Source organism: Chiloscyllium plagiosum, chromosome 2 (genome assembly GCF_004010195.1).
Source record: "Chiloscyllium plagiosum isolate BGI_BamShark_2017 chromosome 2, ASM401019v2, whole genome shotgun sequence".
NCBI lineage: Eukaryota > Metazoa > Chordata > Chondrichthyes > Orectolobiformes > Hemiscylliidae > Chiloscyllium > Chiloscyllium plagiosum.
The window spans coordinates 28,152,545-28,173,381 of record NC_057711.1 but is presented as its reverse complement, the minus strand read 5'-3'; the positions used below and the strand labels follow the sequence as shown (position 1 = coordinate 28,173,381).

The 20,837-nt window shown below is 40.9% G+C and overlaps 1 protein-coding gene across 3 annotated transcripts in view; it reads left to right on the top strand.

The window, feature by feature from the left end:
• Nucleotides 1-20,837, top strand: part of LOC122557983 (interleukin-31 receptor subunit alpha-like) — an 82,136-nt gene that overhangs the window by 29,004 nt on the left and 32,295 nt on the right. For all 3 annotated transcript variants that reach the window (XM_043706296.1, XM_043706287.1, XM_043706303.1), the window contains exons 4-5: nt 3,587-3,765; nt 6,603-6,733. In XM_043706296.1, the coding sequence (XP_043562231.1) occupies nt 3,587-3,765; nt 6,603-6,733 (310 nt within the window). The remainder of the gene's footprint in view (nt 1-3,586; nt 3,766-6,602; nt 6,734-20,837) is intronic.

Sequence of the window (20,837 nt, the reverse complement as noted above, 5' to 3'; positions counted from 1 at the left end):
CACCAACATCAGGCTCACTGGTCTATAGTTCCCTGGCTTGTCCTTACCACCCTTCGTAAACAGTGGCACCACATTAGCCAACCTCCAGTTTTCTGGCACCTCACCTGTGACTATCGATGATACAAATATCTCAGCAAGAGGCCCAGCAATTACTTCCATAGCTTCCCACAGAGTTCTTGGGTACTTGATCAGATCCTGGGTATTTATCGATCTTTACGCATTTCAAGACATCCAGCACTGCCTCCTCTGTAATATGGACATTTTGCAAGATGTCACCATCTATTTCGCTACTTTCTATATCTTCCATATCCTTTTCCACAGTAAATACTGACGCAAAATATTCATTCAATATCTCCCCCATTTTCTGTGGCTCCACATATGCTTCCTCCTTTTTCTTAACCCTCAATTTCTTTAGTCATCCAGCATTCCCTATACCTACCAGCCTTTCCTTTCACCCTAACAGGAGTATACTTTCTCTGGATTCTTGTTATCTCATTTCTGAAGGCTTCCCATTTTCCAGCCGTCCCTTTACCTACGAACATCTGCCCCCAATCAGCTTTCAAAAGTTCTTGCCTAATACCATTTAAATTGGCCTTTCTCCAATTTAGAACTTGAACTTTTAGATCTGGTCTATCCTTTTCCATCATTATTTTAAACCTAACAGAATTATGGTCGCTGGTCTCAATTTCCCTCTGACTATTAGAGGGTCTATAATACAATCCCAATAAGGTGATCATCCCTTTCTTATTTCTCAGTTCCACCCAAATAACTTCCCTGGATGTATTTCCGGGAATATCCTCCATGAGCACAGCTGTAATGCTATGCCTTATCAAAAATGTCACTCCCCCTCCTCTCTCACCTCCCTTTCTATCCTTCCTGTAGCATTTGTATCCTGGAACATTAAACTGCCAGTCCTGCCCATCCCTGAGCCATGTTTCTGTAATTGCTATGAAATCCCAGTCCCATGTTCCTAACCATGCCCTGAGTTCATCTGCCTTCCGTGCTAGGCCCCTTGCATTGAAATAAATGCAGTTTAATTTATTAGTCCCTGGCTGGCCTGACTGTTTGACTCGCTTCTGTTCTCAACTGTTCCAGTCTCAGATTGACCTCTTTCTTCACTATCTCCCTGGGTCCCACTCACTAGCTCGTAGCACTGGGAGTAATCCAGATATTATTACTCTCGCGGACCTCCTTTTTAAATTTCTGCCTAACTCCCTGTAATCTCCATCATAATAGCTTCCTATATTGTTGGTTCCAATGTGGACAATGATCTCTTGCTGGCCCCTCTCCCCCGTGAGAACATTCTGCACCCTCTCTGAGACATCCTTGATCCTGGCAACACACCATTCTGCTTTTTCGCTGCTGGCCACAGAAATGTCTGTTTGTACCTCGGACTACAGAATCCCCGAACACAATTGATCTCTTGGAACCCGACGTACCCCTCGTTGCATTAGAGCCAGTCTTAATACCAGAAACGTGGCTGTTCGTGCTACATTCCCCGAGAATCCATCACCCCCTACATTTTCCAAAACAGCATACCTATTTGAAATGGATATATCCACAAAAGACTCCTGCACTAGCTGCCTATCTCTCTTACCTTTCCTGGAGTTAACCCATCTATGTGACTGTATCTGAGACTTTCCCCCCTTTCTATAACTGCCATCCATCACTTACTGTTGCTGTTGCAAATTACTCATTGCTACTAACTGTCTCTCGAACCGATCCATTCAATCTGATACGATTCACAGCCAACAGCATTTATGGCAGATATAATCCGCAGTAACCCTTAAACTCTCTTTAAACTCCCACATCTGACAAGAAGTACATATCACTCTATTAAAGGCCATTTTTGCTCCTTCACAATCTACAGATCCAGAAAATAACACCGTCTTATTCCTCTATAAACACTGCCCCAGTTTAAATTAATAGTTATGGCTTATATTTTAAGTTTAATCAAGAGACATATCTCCAAAAACATATCATCAAGAAAGAACCTACTCTACTCATTACTGCAGATTCTCTGTAGGCTGCACTTAAAACAAGGATTAACTTATCTGATTCTGTGCTGTGAACCTCACCCAACAGTTCCTCCAAGATGAGTTGTGAATTTCACTGTTTGTTAATTTTCCCAGATGCACTCTGCTATCCAGCAATACATGAATTCAAACAGCAAAGGCAGTTCTTCTCCCTTTTAAAACTGCTGTTGTTTTGACTTTTTTTCCCAAAGTTCCTAAACAATGCAACAGCATATAAAACAGTAATTGCTGCTCCTGGAATTCGAGGAAATCACCTCCAGCACCTAAAATACCTCAAAAAAGGAGCAGCTGCTACAGCCAGAAATTTTTCCCGTACTCCATCTTGGATTTCCCAGAATCCTCATCACATCTTTTATAAAATACTCTGCATGCAAAATAATGAGGTTTCAACAGATGTTCATGATTTATGTGCAAACCAGTTTTAAATGCAGAAGTTCTACTTTTGCATGAATCCATCTCATGAATTGCAACAAATCTTCTGAGTGTCTTGGTGTTAAGCAGACAGTTGCTTCCCAGAGATGCGCTCTGTATGTTTGCTGCCATTTTGTTGGGTTGAGACGTTGGACAGGTATCTTACTTCACAGTATCTCCAGTGGCAAATGACAGAATTTGGAACTTCACTGCCCATGTCCCTTGCATTTATTGCTTTGTGAAAAATAACACACCATTTCAGCTTCCCTGAATGAAACCTCATGTTCGTTTTTGTCTAATGCTTTCACAACCATAGGTTCTGAACTCCTCTATGCAATGTTGAAAGCTAAATTGAAAACAGAGCTCAGTTACCTATAAATAAGACAATAAACAATATTGAGAAGAGAAGATAAGGAGGATGCAGATATGTATGTTTAGGTGAAATGAGTGGGCAAAAATCTCGCTGATGGAATATAATATGGAAGAATGTGAAGTTGTTTACTTTGGCATGAAGAACAAAAAAGTGGAATCTTACTTGAACCAAAATGACTGTGGAATACCCAGGTACGGAGGAAACCACGTATTCTCGAAATATGCCTGAGTCACAAAAGATTTTTTTTTTGTTACTCAGCAGGTTAACCTGCAGGTACGACAAGTAACTAAGAAGGCGAATAGAATGCCTTTCTTTACTATGAGAGGAATTGAACATAAAAGTGAGGATAGTATCTCACTTGGCCAGATTGCTGTACAGTGTGCAGTTTTGTTTTCTATCTTTAAGGATAGAGTTTTTAAGGGTGAGCCCAGAACTCGAGGAGATGTTTAAAGTTAAGGGTTGCCCTCTTAGGACAGAGACGGGGAGAATTTTTTTTCTCTGTTAGAGTTGAATAACACTGGGACTCTGCAAGGGTATCTGAAGGATAGATTCTTGTTAGGCGAGGGACTGAAAGGTTATTATGGTACAGGTAGGAATGTAGATTTCCAAACACTAATCAGCCATGATCTTATTGAATGATGGAACAGGCTTGAGAGATCAAATAGCTTCTTTCTGCCATCAAATTTGTATGTTTGTCTAATGATTGCATGAGATTGCACTTGAGTAAAATCATTGAAATTTACAATAACCCTGTTTTGTTTTTCAGAATTGAAATACCCCATTCCCTCAACACAAAATTTACCACCATCACTGGCACTTTTTATGTAATTGAACGAAAATATTTTTACATTTCGGAAAATACAACAATATCAATAACAACAGTAGAACAGAGAAGTAGAATGTACCAGAATACAACATCCATCACATTGATACCTAAAGATTCAGGTAATGAACCTGAATTTCTGGTAAGCACCTCATTCATGTTTCAGTTTCTTGAACTGTTTTCTCCAAAAGGACCTGGTCATAAGACATGAATTCCTGTTTCGAAATGTGTATCAAAGTGCAAGGAAAAATGTAGTCAGTGGATGAAAAACAAGCATACAGGTCAAGTCTCAAAGCTTTTCAAAATAGTATTCAAGAGCTTTTTTTTGCTGCATTATCATGTCACATGATTAACACAGTTGTTTCTATAGTAAGGTTAGTACCAATTGTGTTTTCAACAATTCACTATAGGATTTCAATAAAGGTCTTTCTTAAGGCTGAGAATATTTTTTTCCAATAAACTGCTAAAATGTCTTAACTAAAACCCTTGGAACAAATTTAGCTTTTCAAGGGTTTACGCACTTATACTGGAAGTTGGAAATTTACACCATTTGTGCAAAAAATGTAATTCTAAGGCCAGTTTATGATCATTTGGTAAGTTCCAAATACTCCTGAAGTAGACCTTATTTTAAGAAGCATTGTACCTCATGTACCAATTCAGGAAGCCAGCATAGTTAGTTTTTTGACTGGCAAAAGTCCCCATTACCAAGTGCCCATCTTCTATACGGTGCAGCTTATTAATGGCTAATTTAATGTCAAGATCTTCACAGGACAGTGTCACAGAGTAAGTGCACTGTTGTAGGAGGCTGATGCTCCAATTGTGTTCCTTTTTGCCATCTCACACAGTTGTCTCACAACAGATTCTTGCCCTTTCAGATCTTACCAAAGACAGCTCTATGTGTATCTTTGGCCTTAAACATGGTTGCACCCTCTTTACTTACCATAGAATCCCTAAAGTGTGGAGCCAGGCCATTCAGCCCATCAAGTCTACACCAACCCTCCTGAGAGCATCCCACCCAGACCCAGCCTTGTACTCTATCCCTGTAATCCTGCATTTCCCATGGCTAATTCACTTAGCCTGCATATCCCTGCATACTGTGGGCATTTTTGCTTGGCCAATCAACCTAACCTGCATATGTTTGGACTGCGGGTGGAAACCAGAGCACCCAGAGAAAACCCACACAGATTAGGGAAGAAATTGTAAATTCCACACGGATGGTCACCCGAGGATGGAATTGAATCCAGATCCCTGGTCCTGTGAGGCAGCAGTGCTAACCACTGAGCTAACCTGCTGCTCAGTCAGATCTTCAGTCATATGACACATGTCCAGTGTAACTTGCTGCTGTCACAAACGTGTTAGGTTTTAAGATCTGGTGTATTTTTAATTTAATATTGGTGGCATTCTGTCATTCTATCATTCTTCTTATAAAAGTATGCTATATCTGTTTCTTTGTCCTCATTAAGTTACATTTCTTAGCCCTATTAGCAAATGCTCTTATACTAGACACTTTATGTCCTCTTTTCCATGTCCCATGATGTTTGTTCCCCTCTAAAGAGGGATTTTTACTCCATCATAATTAGTAGAAAGATATGTGATAAACCTCTTCATTTTTCCTGGATATTTGGTTTCATACATTCATCCCGGCCTCTTTCTCTTTCTGTTTTTCTCTCCTGATCTTGAATGCGCTCTCCCTGTTTAGAAATGTGTAATTAGGCTAACGTTTGTGATTGCCAAGGCTTCTTCAGCAGCACTATCAAAATACATGACCTCCCATATTTGAAATGACCAAGTCAGGAAGAGCATGTGAATGCCATCATCTGCAAATTCCCCTCCATGCAACACATCTTCCTCATAAAGACTGGCCAGGCCTGCAATACCCACATTGCATGAATGTATTTTTAAAAATCTTCGATATTTCTTCTTCTTCGCATTGTAGTGTTTCTAGAAGAAGACCACATCCAACAACTCAAAGAAAACTAGGAATGAGAACTAAATGCCTACATTGCTAATGATTCCCATATCCCCTGAATGAATTTAAAAAAACACTCTGAGTTCTAACCCTCTAGCAATATGCTGTATATAGTGTTCACCTCTGTGCACCATTAGCCTGAGTGCTTTAATGAGCTATCTGCCACTATCCCTTACTTTTGCTCCCATTGTCTATTAATTTCCATTGCATAATGTTGATTATTATTCCTGCTATTATTCCTTTAGTCTACCTTGATCCTATTGGTTTACTGTGAGACTTTTATGATGAATAAATTAAATAGGTTTGTCTCCTTAATACAATAATAGCTGTGGAAAGAGTCTACAATTGCACAATACACGAAATATGTTTTACATCGCAACTTTCCATTTTTATCTCTTTCCTATGCAACTGTGCCACTTTTTTTAACTCCAAGCAACAAGTATCTTCTAACTGCCCAGCAAATGTTATTCAAATATTAATTTCATTGCAAAAATAAACAGTGTAATCGCATTCCTGAAAACATGACAGCATTATAGGAGCAAATTACTGCAAATGCTAGAATCTGTACTGAAAATAAAAACTGCTGGAGATCCCAGTGGGTCAGACACCATCCATGGAGAGAGAGAGAGAGAGAGCAAGTTAACGTTTCGAGTCTCGGTGACTCTTAATCAGAGCTAACCCGCTGTGATTTCCAGCATTTTTTTGTTTACAACATGACAGTATTATTGGTTTACCTCCTGGTAGAACAGATGAGCAAGGATTAGAATGTTAATAATTATATATTGCACCAACTCTGCAGATCTTGCAAAATGAATGTTATGAATGTAAAATTGAGCCAAATCATGAGGATTATCAGAGAAGCTGATGCTTTTTTTTTATCATGAAGAACAATGCAGTCTCTGTACTGTTCAGGAGGCCACATTTGGGAAGGATAAATGCATGACAAATTTGCATTATTGCAATTTAATTGGTGTATTTTGATTGTTTCAGAAAAACCTGCAACACCTTCTGACATAAAGTACACAAAACATGAAGGGCAGTTAAATCTGACATGGAGTACTTCAAAGGAACTGGAGTATGAGTTAGCTTACAGGAAGGCTGGAACTTGCAACTGGCTTTCAGTAAGTAAAGCAAATCTTTGGAACTACGTGTTGATATTTATTCATAAACCAAATATCTTTCAATAACAAATAGAAATAATAAATCCAGGAATACTGAAAAGCTGCAGTCACATGTGAAAGAGTTGGAAAAGGAGAGCACATGGTTCAATACCTGTATTCATAATACACTTCATTAGTCTTAAAATTCTCTCATAGCATCTTCCATTTAAATTCAAATTTGGAAGACTGAAAGAAGCTGCAAACACTGTTAAGATGAAATCTCAATCTATTTTTGGGTAACATGCCTAGGAAGGAATGTTGACAAGGACACCTGGAAAACTACCTTCTCTTCTACAATTGGTGTTATGAGGAATTTTAAAAGGCACTTATTCAATTCAGCAGGCAGCTGGGGTCTTCGTTTAACATGTAAATTGAAGCAAGTGAACTGAGAATGCATGTATTTGGATTATGAGCTCACTCTGGCAGATACAGAATTTGAAACAACATTTCCACCAATAAGACAACATGCTACCAACAAATGGGGAAAGATCAATTGTCCCAGCAAAGATGAATGTATAAGCAGCAATTTAGCCATGGATTGCAAAAAAGGGCCAATAAACTAGCCCAACCTCCTGATTTTTAACTGAAGTCAGTAGAACTGTAAATTAGGTAATGGGGAGACATTCCTAATCACCTACTTCTACACTTGAAAATTACCCTTTTTTTTCCCAAATGATATTGATTTTTCTATCCATCATTGCTAATATTGGGATAAATTGCATTACTTTGTAGTCTATCAAGTTGAAACATTAAGATTAACTATTTTGAAAGGAAACCACAAACAGAGTGCTAGAGAAACTCAGCATCTGAGGACAGAGAAGACAGTGGGTGTGTCCGTTCTTCAGAACATGATTAGAAACATTAACTTTATTTTCTCTGCAGAGATGCTGGCAGACCTGCTGAGTTTCTCTAACAATTTTGGTTTTGGTGTTTGTTTCAGATCCAACAAATGTAGCTATTTTTTAAATTTTACAGTTAAAGCACGCTGACTCATTATTTAGTAAATTATTTCCAACTGTCTTTGTTTAATTTTATTAAGGTGAACACTGAAAAAGATGTGCCCAAAATGGGCGCAGCAGAGGTTTCATCTGCTGGCCTGTGGTGCAAGCTATGGTTTACTTCGTTTGGGGCTCATTTAATTGTCACCAGTAAAACACAGCTCCAAGGGATGGGGTATCGGGAGAATATTGGAAAATTCAGTTGTATGGAGCACAACAAGTTGCATACTTCACATGTTCTGAATTGAAACTTGTACTCCAGTATTGTGGCACACTGAAGTTGAAAGCTCCAGATACAAGCCACACTTCAGGACTTGATGGCCAACAAAGGTGTATTCAGACTTAGCTAAACAGGTTAAGTATCAACCTACAAATCCTTCCAATAGCAAGTAGTGAGAGCTGGAAATTCCCAATAGATCTTCAGCTGTAACATACATGTAACAATACAGGTTACTACTGCAATGCATGCTCCCAAGTAAACAGGAACACATCACACCAGTACTGAAGCCTAGAAAGTTAATTCCAGAAGGGGTATTTTTTCAGATCAGTGACTGAATAAATTGTATGGAAAGGACTTCTCAGTCTCTCCTTACACCACTAAACTTGGACGTAATGTTTCCAGCAATTTAAATTGTTCTCCCAACCAGCCTCCATGATTAAAACAGCAGTATTGCTATTGTAATTGCTGCTGTGAGAAATGATCATTTTGCCAGATAGATGGTTAACATGGAGGTAAAGATATGTAGCATGTAGAGGTGAGTTTTCTTTGTTGGCTAAGAGTGAAGAGTGGGTTCAACTTTCTGAGAGAAATTATACTTTAAACCTATAATTTGTAATATTATAAGTATGTCATATGATCAGCTCTGAGTATGTACAGGTGAGACATGAACCAGAATGGAAGTGACACATTTTGAGGTCGAAATGACATTGTGAACCATACAAGTGAAAACTTGAATATGTTTATTGAACCTTTCCCAGCATTGAGATGTGTTATAACCTTAAAAGTGCTTGTAACTCTCATCTGTGCAAACAGCATGCAGGAGAGACTTGGCAATATGCTATGATTCAATATTTGTTTTTCCTTTTTTAGCAAATGCTTCAATAACAACAACAAAACAATATCTGTTTGACCTGAATAGTTGCAAGTAGACTCACAATGGTAGATTACTATTACACTGCAATCCTTTCAAGCTTGAACACATGATTTGAATCGCTATGCGATACACTATTTAAGCAGAAGCATGGTGCTATTATATTATGTAATATGAATTGCAGCATTAATTATTAATTCATTATGTGGTAGAAGAGATTATCAAATAAACATACAACAGCCCTTTTCTATGAATTACATGTAAATAATGCTTAGAAATTGTGTTCCATCCTCCAATTCCATCACTCTCTTCCCTCAAGGGGTGATTTAGATTTAGATTAGATTACAGTGTGGAAACAGGCCCTTTGGCCCAACAAGTCCACACCGACCCGCCGAAGCGAAACCCACCCATACCCCTACATTTACCCCTTACCTAACACGACGGGCAATTTAGTATGGCCAATTCACCTGACCCTGCACATCTTTGGACTGTGGGAGGAAACCGGAGCCGCCCACGGCATGGTGGCATGGTGGCTCAGTGGTTAGCACTGCACCAGGGACCTGGGTTCAATTCCCGCCTCGAGTGGAGTTTGGACATTTTCCCCATGTCTGCACGGGTTTCCTCCAGGTGCTCCAGTTTCCTCTCACAATTCAAACATGTACAGGTTAGGTGGATTGGCCATGCTAACTTGCCCGAAGTGTTCAGGGATGTGTGGGTTAGGTGCATTAGTCAGGGGTAAATGTAGAGTAATGGAATAGGGGAATGGATCTGGGTGGGTTACTCTTTGGAGGATCAGTGTGGACTTGTTGGGCCAAAGGGCCTGTTTCCACACTGTAGGGAATCTATGAGAACCACCAGTACCAACACCATTCTTCCCCTGAAGAAGTTGCCACAGATAGCTGCATGGACAGGAAAAGGGACAGAAGAAAGGAATGTGTCTCTGCAGCTTGTGTTGAATGAAACAGACTGTGGTAATGGACCCAGATATGAAGGGAGATAGTTATTCAGGCCACTATTTCTCCTTCTTTAAATCTTGCTCCCAGGTACTTAGCCTCAAACTATAGCACCTGCCTTTTTCTGCTCTGTCCCTTTAAAGACCTTTTCTGTATATAAGTACATACTAATTTGGAGTTGGAATAGGGCCCAAAGTTTGCTGCACCAGTCGATACACTCATAGCCTCAAGTGCACTTTCCTGCCTTTGCCTGACACCCTTTAACTCACTCATTAATCAAGAATCTGTCTATACAATACTGCGGATGCTGGAAATCTGAAACAAGCATAGAGAATGCTGAAGAAGCTCAGCAGATCTAGCAGAATCTGTGGAGAGAGAAACAGAGTTAATGTTTCAATTCTGGGATGACTGTCCTTCAGAACTCAAGTTCAGTTCAACCCAAGTCTGAAGAAGTCATATTGTTTAACTCTGTTTCTCTCTCCACAGATACTGCCTAACCTGCTGAGAATCTGTCTACATCCACCTTAAAAGTATTCAAAGTAGAATCCCTGAAGTACAGATAGAGGCCTTTTAAGCCCAATTGGTCTGTACTGTCCTTCTGAACAGTATCCCACCCTATCACCATAACCCCACATGGGGTTTTACCCCATGGTAAATTACTTAACCTGGACATCCCAGGACACTATGGGGCAATTTAGTAAGGGCAATCCCCCTAACCTGCATATTTTTGAACTTTGCAGACATACAGTTAAAGAGATGTATAGGGCAGGAACAGCCCATGTGGTCCATTTTTGAATATAATTCTATTAATGTTGGCCCATAGGTTCTCATGGATACCCAATTCTGATTTGCTAGATCTGTTCCAAATCTGTCCCACTTAGCATGGTGATAGTGCCACACAACACAATGGAGAATACCCACAATGTGAACATAGGACTTTGTCTCCTGAAGAATTGGGCAGTTGTCATTCTTACTAATACAGTCCTGGAAAGATGCATTTGTGACAGGTAGGTTGGTGAGGACAAGGACAAGGGTATTTTCATTCTTGTGGCAAATGCCACAATCTAGTTTACCAACTACATCCTTTAGGGCTTGACCAGCCTCAGTCAATAGTAGTGCTCCCAAGCCATTCTCAGTTATGGACACAGAGTATATTCTGCACTCTTTGGCCCCACTTTTTTTGCTTTTCCCAACTGCTGTTCAACATGGAGGAGTACTGATTTATCAACCAAGGTGTTAATTAGCAAGAGATTTCCTTTTCTGCAGTTGACCTGATGCCATGTGGTCTTATGGGGTCTGGTGTTAATGTGAGGACTCTGAGGGCAACAACTTCTGGACTACATACAACTGTTTATTTTGAACTAGTGAATACTTCAATACTTAAGTTCCTTACTTAACCTCATCTCAGATAGATTGTAATATCTTCCCACGATGGAGATTGGGTAAGTTGACTGTTAGGTGTGAGAGAAAAGAGGTAGGATGTAAAAGATTGGGACGAATTGACACTGAGTTGGCATTGGAGCTATAAAGGGCTATGTAGTGTAAGCACAGAGGTGTAGGTTGGTATGGAGGGTATAAGGGTCATTGGCTCTGGGTGGAAAGCATACGTTGACATAATTAGATTAGATTAGATTAGATTAGATTAGTGCAAACTCCACACAGAGAGTCGCCTGAGGCGGGAATTGAACCCGGGTCTCTGGCGCTGTGAAGCAGCAGTGCTAACCACTGTGCTACCGTGCCGCCCACGAATTGTTGTCGGAGAGTTGTGTATGAGTGTGACAAGGATTGAGAGGTGAGGGTTGAAAGGTCAACAGGGTGGTTTTTAAATTTCTATTTCACATTTTTGACAAAGCCCCCTGCACAAAGGTAGGTTTTTCAGTACCTGGCAGCCCCTGCACTTTTACAAGAATTGCTCAGCCTCATACAAAACTATCCTCATCCCTATCCACCGCTCCTTCCCAATATCCAGATTGAAAATTCCAAGTTCAAGGGCACTTTCTCCCCAGTATAATCTCATAGCAGCATTTTCTTTAACAGGTAACTTCAAAATTATCTGAGTCTGTGAACATAGGACATGTTCACTACAAGCAGTACTCAGATCTGATAAACACGCCCACAATTGCTGCTGACAGTGTATTGAACAATGAGGTGAAAATTACAGGCCTTGATATCGAGGCTGCAAATAACAACGTGGCATCAAGCAGTTGCCTTTGCAAAATCAGAGTCAGTGGATATCAGAGGGCAAACTCTCTATTGGCTGGAGTCTTGCTTGGCACACAGGAAGGTAGTTGTGATTGTTGGAAGTCATTCATCTCAGCTCCAGGAGGTCACTGCAGGAGTTCCTCGGGGAGTGTCCTAGGCCCATTTTCAGCTGCTTCATCAATGACCTTCTCTCCATGATAAGATCAGATGTCGGGGTCTTCCCTGATTATCGCACAATGTTTAGCATCATTCATGACTTCCCAGACACTGAGGAAGTCTGACTGGATCTGGACAATACTCAAGCTTCGCCACATAATGCCAGGCAATGACCATCTCCAATAAGAGACAATCTAACCTCTGCTCCTTGTCATTCCATGTTACCATCACTGAATCCTCCACTATCAATATCCTTAGGGTTACCATTGACCAGAAATTAAACTGGATTTAGTATATAAACAGAGTGACTACAGCAGCAGATCAGAGGCTAGGAATACTGAAGCGAGTAGCTCACCTCTTGACTACTCAAAGCTTGTCCATCATCTACAAGAGGAAAGTTAGAAGTGTGATGGAATACCCCCCTACTTGCGTGGATGAGTGCAGTTCCAACAACACTCAAGAAGCTAAATACCATATGAACAGGGCCTCGAACCTGTTCCAGCATTCATGTGTGATCTGTGGCTTAACTCTATATCGGCTTTGGCCTATTTTCCAAAAATACCTTTTGCTTAACAAAACATTATCATCTCAGAGTTAAAATTAAAAGTGATCAGATATCCACTGCCATTTGTTGAAGAGAGAGAAAGTAGCCTGCTTTATTGGCACCACCTCCACTAACATTCACTGCCTCCTTCACTGACTCTCAGGAACAGCAGTATGTACCATCAACACGATGCACTGTAAAAATTCACCCAAGATCCTCAGACGACATATCCACACCCACTTCTATTTATAAGGACAAGGACAGCAGATACATGGGAATAATACCAGCAATTTCCCCTCGAAATCATGCACCATCCTGATGTGGAAATATATTATTGTACTTTCACTGTCACTAGGTCAAAATCTTGGAATTCCCTTCCCCATGGCCTTGAAGGTCAACCTCCAGCACATGGACTGCAGTGGTTCAAAAAGGCAGCCCAAAGGTAGTAGGGATGGGCAATAAATGCTGGTCTGGTCAGCGACACCACATCCCACCAGTGAATTATTTTTAAAAGACTTGATTTTCACCGGGCCATTTATCGTCTTCTCCACAAGTGGAAGAAAGGACCATAAAACACATATTGTAAATTAGGCAAAAGTTCACAAGAATGGTCAGAAAGTAAGCTGGTCACACCAGGCATCGAGCTCAGTGCTGACGTTTCTGGGTGAGTCCTGCAAGATAACATAACATGCAAAATAACTGGCAGAAGAGAGTGAATGGGAGGCTGGACTTGAAACATTAGAATTTCCTTCCCCAGGTCCCCTTGGAGATCTTAGTATATAGTTGCCGCAGATACCTGAGGAGGAGGAAACAAATTGACCTGTTTCGATTCCTGCTACATTTCCACTGTGGAGTCAGGTTTGTCTCAACATGGTTGCTCGACTGTAGTTCTAGTCCACCATAAAGACCATATTAAAAGCAGATAAAGGAGGGATGTGAAGTGGCTAACAGCTATGTCTGACTGAGATACCACATTTCACACATGTACAAAACTTCCTTCAGTTCTTTACACTATAAGCAACAATGTATGCACAACTGAGAGTTCAAAACCACAGAAAGTCAAGCTGTTTGTCTTAATACTAATTACAGTAATGGCATAAGTAGTGCTGTACATCCGAAAACTCTTTAGTTTGTCTCTGATGATCTGTCATTGGTTGTCCTCAGAACTGGTTGGTATATGTTTTTTTTTCACAGGTCTGACTGATTGTTCATTCATTCCTTTGGGGAACAGGTATTGAGTTGTTAGCTTTAAAAAGATACATGATTAAAGAAGATTGGGAATATGCTGAATTTAGCTATACCTCAGAGTGTATTATTGAAATTTTTGCCCTAAGGTAATCACCGCTCCTCCATTTAAGAATCTAGTCATATGCACCTGACTTCGGAACAATTTGATTGACAACATCGGCAGATAATTAATGCTGACTAAACAATTCAGTTCAGCTAATTCACTCACTACTTCTCATGTGATGTCTCAAAGTTTCTTATGCAATTACAGGATTTTCATCTGCACTCTTTCTTCTGGAAATTCATGCCAAATGTTGATTTGTTTTTGAATCTGTAGAAAAACTCCCTGATAGCAGTCACAGCCATTATAAGTTGATATTTGTATTTCTTCACCTTCTCAACTGCTTTTACATTTTCATATAAAGTCACGGAGTCATAGAAATGCACAGCATGGAAACAGACCCTTCTGTCCAATCCGCCCATGCCGGCCAGATATCCTAAATTAACCTCGTCCCATTTCCACCTCTAGGCCCACATCCCTCTAAACCGATCCTATTCATATACCCATCCAGATGCCTCTTAAATGCTGTAGTTGTACCAGCTTCGATCCCTCCCTCTGGCAGCTTTATTCCATACATACACCACCCTTTGCATGAAAAAGTGGCCCCTTCGGTCTCTTTTAAATATTTCCCCTGTCACCTTAAACCTATGCCCTCCAGTTCTGGACTCTTTTACCCGAGGGAAAAGACCTTGTCTGTTTATCCTATGCGTACCCTTCATGGTTTTATAAACCTCTATAAGGTCACCCCTCAGGAAAAATAGCCCCAGCCTATTCAGCCTCTACCTATAGCTCAAATCTCCAACCCTGGCAACATCCTTGTAAATCTTTTTTGAATCCTTTCAAGTTTCACAACATCCTTTCGGTAAGAAGGAGCCAGAAATGAACATAATATTCCAAAACTGGTCAAACCAATGTCCTGTACAGACGCATCGTGACCTCCCAACTCCTATAGACAATGTTCTGACCAATAAAGGACAGCATACCAAATGCCTTCGTCACCATCCTAACTACCTGCAACTCGACTTTCAAGGAACAATAAATCTACACTCTAAGGTCTCTTTGTTCAGCAATACTCCCCAATACTTAATATACTACTAAGTTATAAGTCCTGCACTGATTTGCCTTTCCAAAATGCAGCACCTCATAGTTATCTAAATTAAACTCTATCTGCCACTCTTCAGCTGATTAGCCAATCTGATCAAGATCCCATTGTAATCTGAGGTAACTTTCTTCGCTGTCCACTGCCCCTCCAATTTGGTGTCATTTGCAAACTTACTTACTATACCTCCTATGTTTACATCCAAATCCATTATATAAATGACAAAAAGTAGTGGATCCAGCACCGATCCTTGTGCTACACCACTAGTTGCAAGCATTCAGTCTGAAAAGCAACACTCAATCACCACCCTTTGCCTTCTACCTTTGAGCCAGTTCTGTATCCAAATGGCTAGCTCTCCTTGGATTCCATGTGATCTAACATTACTAACCAGTCTCCCATGGGGAACCTTGTTGAACACCTTACTGAAGTCCATATAGATCATGTTCATCACTGTGCCCTCATCAATCCTCTGTTACTTCTTCAAAAAACTTAATCATTTTAGTGAGATGTGATTTCCCACGCACAAAGTCATGTTGACTATCCCTAATACATGTACATCCTGTCCCTCAGGATTCCCACCAAAAACCTGCCCACCACCTATGTCAGGCTCACTGGTCTATAGTTCCTTGTATCTTCCTTACCACCTTTCGTAAATAGTGGCACCACATTATTGTGACTGTTGATGATCCAAATATATCAGCAAGGGGCCAAACAATCAATTCCCTAGCTTCCCACAGACTTCTAGTGTACCTCTGATCAGGTCCTGGGGATTTATCCACCTTTATATGTTTCAAGACATCCAGCAGCTCCCCCTCTGTAACATAAATATTTTTCAAGATGTCACCATTTCTTTCCCTACATTCTTTATTTTCCATGTCCTTCACCACAGTAAACACTGATACAAAATACTGGCTTAGTATCCCTCCCATTTCCTGCGGTTCCACACATAGGCTGCCTTGCTAATCTTGGAAGGGTTGTTTAGATTAGATTAGATTACTTACAGTGTGGAAACAGGCCCTTCAGCCTAATAAGTCCACACCGACCCGCCGAAGCGCGAACCCACCCATTCCCCTACATTTACCCCTTTACCTAACACTACGGGCAATTTAGCATGGCCAATTCACCTGACCTGCACATCTTTGGACTGTGGGAGGAAACCGGAGCACCTGGAGGAAACCCACGCAGACACGGGAGAATGTGCAAACTCCACACAGACAGTCGCCTGAGTTGGGAATTGAACCCGGGTCTCTGGCACTGTGAGGCAGCAGTGCTAACCACTATGCCACCGTGCCGCCCACAACTCGACTCCCTAGATACCCTTTTGTCCATAATGTACGTATAAAACCCCTTTGAAGTCTCCTTAACCCTATTTGCCAAAGCTATCTCAAGTCTCCTTTTTGCCCTCCTGATTTCCCTCTTAAGATACCCCTACTACCTTTATACGCTTCTTAGGATTCACTCAATCTCTGCTGTCTATACCTAACATTTGCTATCTTCTTTTCCTTATACAATCCATCAGGTTATTTGTCAGATGCTTCCTGGAAAGTGTAACTTTCTCCTGAAATTTATAGTCGGAACATACCTGAGGCTCTATTTCAAACACTAGAATATCTTCTGTGATCAGGATTAAACAGAATGTTCAAAGTACAGTTAACCAGACAACTGTGCACTTTGATCACAAATTTCACTGACTTCTCTGTCATACTGGCTTTTTTCGTTATGTGGATTGGTACTCTGCATTGTCTGTTTCTGTTGTATATAAGCATGAAAAAAAAATGAGCAGGATCAGACCATATGCACATCAAGGCTGCTCCATTGGTCAATACGATCATGGCTGATCTTAGGTTTCAACCCCACTTTTTCTTCATTAAATACACTCTGTTTTGAGACTTTGGTATCTACCATAAACTTCCTCTTTTTTTTTCCTAATCCAGTCTTGTACCTCCTTTGACATTTGTGGTTCTCTGTATTAGTTGGTCCCACCCTTCCCCCTTATGGGGACATGTTGGCTGTGCACTCTAACTGTTGTTCTTTTGAATGTCTCCCACTGTTCTGGATTTTCCTGCAAGTAGCTGCTCCCAGTTTGTGACAATGCGGCCCTTTTAATAAGGTTATGTTGTCCTTGGTTTTTTATCAAGAGGGGTCGTAAAGGCAGATGTGTCGGGAAATGGCTACTTCAAACAATGGCAGGTGTGTGGTCAGTGTGTGGTCCAAGTTCAGGTTATTTTCTAGTTTGGTTTAGTTTTAGCAAGGAGTCCAAAACTGCTGGGGACCTAGAGAAGCAGCTACAGTGAAAAGAGGTTCCATGTTTCAACAGATGTTTCTTGCCTGAATTTCTCTCTGAAACCTCTCCAGCCTGTAAGACCCTGTGTTTGAATTTACCTTTTTGCCAAGGTATGTGTTTGTGGGATGTTGTAGGGATTGGAAGCGCTCCTTTGTTAAGTTGCAATAGAATTAGTTGGGTTATCAAATAAGTTGTTATTTGAAATTCTGTGTTATTTTGTTCATGTTTCATCCATATTGCTTAAATAAATGCTGTTTTGTTTAAACCGGAGTGGTTTGACCAGCTGCATCACTCCTGGAATATCCACTGTACATCTGCCTAAAAAAAAACAAGAAGTTAGCGTCTGGACTACCTTCTTAAAAAGTTTTGAGGGGATCTGGCCTGGTCCACAACACAGTCCACTTTGGCCAGATCCTACCTTATAATCTTACAATTGGTGTATCTCTAGTTCAGAACCTTTATTTCCAGTCTTTGCTTTGTCCTTATCCAGCATTACTTTAAATATGATGGATCATCAAAATGTTCCCCCCACTGACACATTTGCCACTTGCCCAGCTCAAATCCCTAAAATTATGTCTAGCCCCAACCTGTCTTGTAGGACTTTCTATGTGCTGTCTTCAAATATTCTCCTGGTTCTGCCCTCTCTAAGCCTTTTCCACTTTGTCTATCCCAGATAATACTGGTGAGGTTGAAATGCCCTATTATTATTACCCTATTATTTTTACATTTCTTCGAAATTTGCCTATACATCAGTCTTTCTGTCTCTCTCTATTTGGGAGTGTATTGTCCATCCCCAGCAAAGCAGTTGCCCCATTTTGTTTTTAAGTTCTACCCATATGGCCTCATCTGAGAAACCTCCAAAGGTAACATCCCTCCAACATCAGTAATTGATTCCTTGACCAATATTGCAGAGCACTTTCACTTTTACATCACCCTACCATCGCTGATAAAAATTCTATACCCAGAATATTGCCACTCCTGTCCCTCCCTCAATAATGTCTCCTATACAGAAATTATATCATATCCTCATGTTTTAATCCACACCGTCCCCTTATTTACCTTGTCTTAACTTGATTACATTTGCACTGCCTCTAGGCAGACTTTGAGTATCACGTCCAACCAAACCATTACTTCATATCCCATCTCCCCTATTAAATTAGTCTAAACGCAAACAAACCACACGAGCAAAACCTTCCGTGAGGATGTTGATCCCATTCCAGTTCGGGTGCAATCTTCTGGACTTGTGCAGGTCCCATTTTCCCCAAGAATGAACCCAGTTTTATAGGAATCTAAAGCCCTCATTCCTGCTCCAATGTTTCAGCCACACATTTATCTGTTCTGACTGCCTGTTCCTATACTCACTAACATGTGGCATCAGGACTAATCTAGAGATTACAACCTTTGAGGTCTTAATTCTTAATTCTTAATCTGATAACTAGCTCCTTAAATTCTTGCTGCAGAACCTGATCCCTTTATACCTGTGCGGTTGGCCTGCAAGTTACAGCTCTGTGACTGACTGCTCGCCCTCCACTGTCAGAATACCCTGCAGCCGTTTACTGATATCCTTGACCCTGGCTCCAGGGAGACAGCGCATCATCCTGGAGTCACACCTGTTGCTGCTGAAGCACCCATCTGTCTGCCTCACTATTCAATCTCCTATTCCTATTGTTCCCCCTCTCCTTCTGTTCCCATTTGTGTAACTGGGCTCTTACTACACTGCTCAAAAGAACAATCATTATCAGAATCTCCTATTATTGTTATCCGAGGGATTACCATTTACCAGAAACTGAACTGGACTAAGCCATATAAATATTGTGGCTTCAAAAGCAGGTCAGGACTAGGAATCCTGCAGTGAGTAAGTTACCTCCTTCCCAAAGCCTGTCCACCACAAGGCACAAGCCAGGAGTGTGATGAAATATACTCTACTTGCCTGGATGAGTGCAACTGCAGCAGCATTCAAAAGGTTTGACACCATCCAGGACAAAGCAGCCTGTTTGATTAGCAGCACATCTATAAATGTCCACGCCCTCTCCTACTTAGGCTCAGTAGCAGCAGTCTGTACCATCTTCACTGCAGGAATTCACCAAAGATCCTTAGAGTGCACCCTCCAAACCCAAGATCCCCCCACCCCCACCCCATCTCGAAGAGCAAGGGAGGCAAGTGCATGGAAACACCACCATCTGTAAGTTCCCTCTAAACCAATCACCATCCTGACTTGGAAATAAAGACTCACTCAGCTAAAATCCTGAAATTTTCTTCCTTGTGCCCTTGTGAATCAACCTGCACATGGATTGCAACTATTCAACTTGGCAGTTCATCACCACCTTCTCAAGGGGTTCAGGAATGGCAAGAAATGTTAGCAATGTCAACTTCCCATGAGTAACTTAAAGAGAACTGACTGATGTGGATTATATATTCTAACCACCTACAACAAGGTCGTAGCGTGGACAGACCATGCTTGTGCAGGCAATAGTTTAGAATTTGACTAATTTGCTAAACTCATGAATCATTTTGTTTATTACTGGTTTCCTTTTACATACCCCATTGCTAAAAGGACTTTCTGCTGCTATAATCATAGTTGTTATGTTTATATTCTCACATTTCTCTCTAAATTCATCATTTACAAACTACTCCCATTATCAGTGAGAAATTTCATTAGCGGTCCAAGTGGAGTCCCTATTAACTTTTCCATTATTTTATCCAGAATTATTTTCTCACCTTTACTCTGTATTATTGTCAACTGACAAAATTGGTTGCCAACTCTACAATATGTAAAATGCAAGTCTTTTTTATCCTGTACCTTTAAACCAAAAGGCACTATTTCATTGAACTCTTCCACGAAAGGCAGACTTACTAAAGGCTATGAGAGTGTCCGTTGTTGATTTTAGGGGCTCATGATTGTAGTTTCCTAAAATAAGCAGCCAACGATTTGTAAAATTTTCTGATAGTTTATTGAGGAGCAGCACTTTAAATATGATACTTGATTTAATTGGGGAAAGTGTACAACCATGACAGGTCAGGGTGGGACACTGATATCAGAGGACAAACAGGATGTTGGCACCGTCTGTAATAGTTTCATTTATGTTGTGGGGTTAATATCCTGCTCTCTAGCCAAGGTTTAGGAAACTCTTCCCTGGGTCTTCCTCCTCCTCTCTGGTCCATCTTCCACCTGGAAAAGACAGCTCTCTGAGGACCACATGAGGAGAACTGCCAAATGAGAGCTGCCCAATGAGAAATCCCCCCAAAGACTCCTCAATGAGAAATCCCCTCTGCCCCAAGCACTTATCATTATATCACATTTCTATGGCATCAACGTGGATTTCACCAGTTTCCTCATTTCCCCTTCTCCAACCTCACCCCAGCTCCAACTCTCCAGCTCAGCACTGCCCTCATGACCTGTCCTATCTGCCTATCTTCCTTTCCAACTATCCACTCCACCCTCCTCTCTGA